General features: G+C 38.7%; 1 protein-coding gene across 1 annotated transcript in view; it reads right to left on the bottom strand.

Annotated features, from left to right (window-relative positions):
• Window positions 1-1886: 1886 nt before the first annotated feature.
• The window catches only part of EGFL6 (EGF-like-domain, multiple 6), a gene marked incomplete at its 5' end in the record, with an annotated part of 28057 nt that continues 23943 nt past the window's right edge, over window positions 1887-6000 (bottom strand). The window contains 3 exons of the mRNA XM_009079900.1: window positions 1887-2408; window positions 3581-3846; window positions 5208-5294. Coding sequence (XP_009078148.1) covers window positions 2313-2408; window positions 3581-3846; window positions 5208-5294 — 449 coding nt within the window. The remainder of the gene's footprint in view (window positions 2409-3580; window positions 3847-5207; window positions 5295-6000) is intronic.

The raw sequence follows: 6000 nt of genomic DNA, 5'->3' as shown, positions 1-6000 counted from the left end.
CCTAAGTCCTTATTCTGCAATTTTGTCAGCACCTCCACAGACACTGGGAAACAGATTCACATGTCAAAGCTGAAGTCCATGTTGGATTACCTGTTTTGTAACCCAAACCAGTTCTAACAAAAAAGCAGCATTTCCTGGTTACATAGCTATTGTAAACTTCCCATATCTTTCTATTTTGCTTACCCTTTCCTCAGCTGTGTGCACAGTGCAAAAATACTGTGTTTCAACAAGAAATGCCTCAAGCATCCCAGACTTGCTTCATACGTCCAATTCAAGATGTTTGAATGTTGTAGGTTTTTTTGTTAAAAAGCTTAGGTTCATTTCATATAGGTTGCATTCTTCAAGGTTCTTCAGTGTCAGTGTACAAAATTCTATTCAGTCATCTTGGATGTTCCCTTCTTCATACAAGAAATAAAATAAGAGCTTCACTAATAATAAACAGTGAGCAGCCAGTCTAGAAGGGGATACATAGAGCTAACCAAAAGAAAGTGTATGCACACGCTAGAAGGGGATACATAGAGCTAACCAAGAGGAAAGTGTATGCACACATGTTTAACTGAACATTGCCTGAACCAGGGCTTTTCTATGGTCTCTGTTCTTTTGGGATTCAGACAGTTAGGTACTTTCAGAAGAGATCACAAGGCAGAAAAAAATGTTCTTGTCCTCCACAGCATTGTCAGTCAATTTCCTTCCAGAAAAGATGGACGAAAAAAATGTTCTTGTCCTCCACAGCACTGTCAGTCAATTTTCTTCCAGAAAAGATGGATCCTGGATTCTAGACCCTTCTCAAATGTGTATGTGCACATGCACAGGCACATTTAAGTGTGTGTGTGCATGGGTGAGTGTGGCAGTGGTGGCAGCTCCTAGTTTGTGGGAGAAGGTGCTCACCATCCTGCTTCTGGGGATGACAGATAGTCTTCATCCTTTTTGTTGATGTGTGATGAAGGAACTCACAACAAAGTTGGGGTTTTTTTCAGTTGTGAGAGAAGAGCCTTATTTTGTGGCCACTAGGTCGTTCTGTCTCCTGGAAAATGAAAAGCATTCTTTCTCACCTCTGTGGGGCAAAGTAGTCCTGCAATTCAGCAGAAGCCTTTTGTTTCTGAAGGTCACTATATAATGTGAAGTTTCTTAAATGTTAATAATGGGTCATTCTTTTTGCTCTTTTTTCCTGTGCCAGTTGGTAATATTATCTGTTAATGACGAACATTAAGTGTTTATTAAACTATAAAGGGATCCTTTCTAAACAATTATTTGTGTGACTCAAAAACACTGATGACAAGCAAGGTATTTTACATACTTTATTGGTAATGAAAATATTTCTCAAAGACATGAATATACCTACAACTTGCTTAGCTCCATCAATAAGGAAATAAAGCTCCTCACTTTCTTCCTACTTGTTGAATAGATTGAATGTTTACTTGATGTCTAAGAAAAATTATTTGTCAATAGATTTGCCTTATTAAAGTTGAGGGCTTGACACGTTTAAAAGAACACAGACCCAGAGGGGTAACAAAATTTGGGAGAAAGGATGTGTTACTGCAGGATGTCCAAGATAAGAAACTAACAAAGCTAGCTCAGCACAGCTCAGCAATGATAGAATAGCAAACACTTAAAACCACCAGGCCACCCAAGATAAGAAGCCAGCTCAGCACAACTCAGCTATAGTAGAGTAGTAAACACTGAATATGTATTAGATAAGTGGAATATATCAAGATAAACAGCATATAAATAGTGCTTGTCTCTTCTGCTTGGTGTGCTAGCTTAGTGGATTTGCCACCTAGGACCCATCTTTGCACAGATACTAAATAAACAAATACCTCAGCTCTGTGTGTGATTGGCTCACTGCACACTGGGTGATAAATCACAGTTTTTGGGATGACATACTCACTAAGTAAGAAGTTAAAATTATGTCACCAGAAGTACTAACATCCTTTTAAATACTGCTTTATGTTCTTGTGGAGTAGAAGAAACAAAAGACTTAAGAACAGCCTGGATAAGAACTTTATGAAATAAAAGCATTTGGAATTTGTACAAAAACTAGACAAATAATACTTTAGAAACCCCAACCTTGAATTATAAAATACAATAGTGCTACATTCAAAACATGTATTAGAATTAGAACACTCATAAAAAAGTGTACCCTGCATCTTGCACATGTTGGGTTTTCTGTTTTCTTTGTCGCATTAAGTTCAAGGCATTAGTTTTATGGCTTTATTTTGGTTTTCTTTATAAAGAAAATGATACAAAAATACACTACTAGTAAGGCAAATATGAAAAATAGGATTAAATACAGTATACTCAATTACCCATTATCAGGTATCTTCTGGGCATAGACCTGGAACTAGTATAACATTGTCCACTCCAATTTCTCCAGTTTTGCCCTTCCCACGTTCTGATTCAAAAGTGACCTGTCATAAGAAAAGACATGTATTAACAGTGAAAATGCAGTTTATCCAAACATTTAGCAACTCTTAATGTTAATTAGTTATAATGCTATAACTGAGGCATAGTTTATCACAATACAGGACTTAATGACTTAAATTCTTGCCGTTTTTAGAGCTTCTACGTATTACTTGAACTAAACTTAAAATTCTCTGCACAGATTTACACTACCAAATGGATTCCTTTAATGAGATTATTTTCGTCATACAAAGAAAATGCAAATAGTGAAATCTTCTTATAATAATGCAGTTTTATCACAGTATATGGTGTTAATGCACTTCATTTCTTGAAGACATAACTGCTCATTTTTGATCTATTTGGATCCTTAGGTTTTGTGTGTATATATTCTATATAATAGCTCTCTTTCTCTTCTATGTATTGAGTATAGTATATACTATATAATGTAGGCTTATTTTTATGAATGGAATGCCTGGGGTTTTATTTTATAGTCTGATTCTCATTTCTGTAAGGTCTTTTCTACATCATTCCAGCTGTGCAAAGGACCTGGAAAGGGGCTTGCATTTCCTTTATATTCACAGTATTCAATTATACAGTAGAAGCCTTTACACAGCACTGAAAACATTCAGTCACATAAATGGAAAGCAGGCCCCAGAACTTCAGAGAAACTTGCTGAACTCCTGATTGAGGCAGTTTTCAGGCATACACCAGTGCACAGTGGTCTCTGTTGGTTGGTATGTCCTGGTCCTAAGGTGATTGCCCACTCTTGATTATACATGGTGCCTCCTTTTGCTCTAGTGGTCTGGTTTATTGTGGTTTGAGACCATCCTCTTCTATGAAACAGAAAGTGTTCCTTTTTCCAGGCATGTATGGATGCTTCTGTTGCATGAGATATTAAGGAAATATTTTGATTACTTGTGTTAATTTATGATGTGATGCAGTATTTTTTACAGAATGACAGAGTGTCATCAGTGTTCTAACCAACTGGGGTAATTCAGTTCTGAAATTACAACCAGATGCTAACTTTTCTGCCTCCTAAAATGTGGGCTCCTGTTTCCCATTTCAGATATGCCTTTCAGTTGCTGATACCTATAAAACAGTTGGTGGAACACCTGAGGATTTGGAAATGAAGCTGTTGTGTTGGTTATGGTAGTTGGCTTATAAATTGTGTTATACTTACACTGTTAGTTGTTTCAGCCCCCTGAAATATCTCTATTTTTCCAGTTCTCCACCGTTCATCTTTTGCTTTGCTCTGCTCCCAGACAGGAGCTGTTGTTTTGTTTGCCAGGAACACTCGCAGTTTCCCCACTTTCTCCCCAGCAAGCCGATAGCTGAAAATCAAGCAGTAGCTGCTCTTTGGTTTGAGGTCGGTGAGGAGAACTTTTAGACGCCCCATATCATTCTTGTGCCCCACAAAAGCTGGAACTGCCATGTAGTACCCATCACCTTTGACAAAACCAAGAAAAGGAAAATGCATCTTTAATGGACTTTGTTAGCAAATTGAATACATGTTTGCTAAGAAAACAAGGAGAAGCAGGTTTACTTGAATCCCACTGGAGAAAAGCAGCAGGGAGTGTACTTCGCAAGGAATAAGCTCGTGCTGTTGGAAGTCTGATCAGTTAACAGAGGAGATGAGTTCATATTTCACTGCCAATTACAGTCATTCTTCCTTGCCCTATATTTCGAAGGCAAACCCATCTGTTTTTCAGATGCAACAGCCTGAAACATGCTACTGTGTCTCTGTGGTCAGATCATTCCAGTACTTGAGCTAGCTGAATACTCTTTCTATTGTCCTCTGCAGTGATGACAAACTCATAAAGGAACTGATAGCTTATTCCCCAAATCCTGGAGGACTAATGAAGTGACAGACAAATACAAAGTGATAAGGGAGAAAATATCTGAGCCCAAAACTAAAGTCATAATCAGCAGGTGTAAGTTCAGAGGGACAGAGCAAGGCCAGGGTAAGGTCTTTCTGGAAGTGACAGCACAGAGAAGGGACTTGGAGAATTATGTGGAGCAGGAGAGGAAGGATTAGTGAAGAAAGATTGGAATGGAAAGACTGTGAGGGTAGAGGGAGAGAATGTGCATGCAGGAACTGGAGCAAGTGGCCTGCAGCATCTGTAGGATCCACTGGTCCCTACTGCAGCAACTTCTGCAACATTTCCTGTGTCACAGGGGAAGAGAGATTCTTCCAAACAAGTTCCTCCAGCGAAATAATTTTATGTACATCCACACAGCAGCCACACATTGCATTCATGGAGCTCTTTCTGAGGTTTTAGCAGGCCTCCCATCGGTACCTGGTCAGGTATTGGTTGTTCTTGAATAGCCCCTTGCCCTTGGCTTACTCTGAGGAATGCTGTCACTAGTTTATCTCACAGAGTTTGAGATTTCTGAGCAGTTATCACAGTGCTGTCTATGACCTGTGAGTGACTACATTGCAACATCCATCTAAATGACAAATGTATAATTAAATGTCCTACTAATCTTGGAGAGACACCAAACATAGCTGATAAGGTTTGCATTGCCTTGTAGCTTGCAATTCTGAACAGTTATTTTCTATTAGTTTTCCTTATATTTTGATTAACTTGTGTTGAATTAATTTGCTGGTTACCGGTTGCCATTGGATATTTCAAAGAAACAATATCCAGTCCCAGCATCCTCTACCTTCTTTCTTCTTTCATAAAGATAATCCACTGATAGAAAAGGTAATTCTTGATTCTGTTTTCCCCTAATCCCCTCCTTTTTTTTTTTGGGGAGGGGGTAAGCCAGCAAATCAAAGTCTAGCTAAAGGACAGACATTTAAATACCTCTATCTCGATCAGCAGGATTCCAGTCAAAGTCATCATCAGCATCTTGTTTCCAGTCACAGACTCCTCGATTGAAGCTGCAATCAACTAAAAAAAAATTGGCAAAGAGCTAGAGGAGCACCATATCATAAGCACTGTTAAAACAATTTGCTGTTTATTCACAGTTATTAATGTATGAGTCATTCTAAAAGTATCTGTAATCTAAGTTCAGATAATGCTGACCTAGATTATATTGCAAAGCAGCAAAACATTAGAATTTGTGTACTAATTCCTTCCTTAGCTCAGAGGAAAGAAATTTTTACTGGCAATCTCCCATCTGCACGAGTTTGTTTATATGCTGTGACTTCCGTATACTGAGTGCTTGCTGATCCTGAAGTATAGTTGGCAGTGTTAGTTTTGACCCCTAACATCAGAAAGTATCTTCCAGCTTTAGAGCTCTTTTCTCTTCATTTGTTACACTCCTGTAGTTGTAATCAGCTGTGATGCTCAAGCTCCAGTTCTCTCCATTAAGAGAAGCTGGCCTCCCATAAGAAGAATTCCATGTGTCAGCACTTGATACTCCTACGTGGAGCTGAGAATAGCCCAAATCACTTGATCTCTAGAGCTCACTGAGAAGGGTGTCACACAGAGCACACCACAGCCTTCATGACTGTGCAGATGAAAAACATTACATACACAAAGGAACACTGTGCAATGCCAGCACAGATCAGAGTAATACATCAGCCATCTGAATGTCCTCAGAAAGATGCATCCTTCTTGTTCTTTTAATGTATTTTATCATGGGACAGAGACA

This window comes from Acanthisitta chloris, unplaced genomic scaffold (genome assembly GCF_000695815.1).
Source record: "Acanthisitta chloris isolate BGI_N310 unplaced genomic scaffold, ASM69581v1 scaffold27018, whole genome shotgun sequence".
Lineage (NCBI taxonomy): Eukaryota > Metazoa > Chordata > Aves > Passeriformes > Acanthisittidae > Acanthisitta > Acanthisitta chloris.
This window is presented reverse-complemented; position numbering and strand designations above follow the sequence as displayed.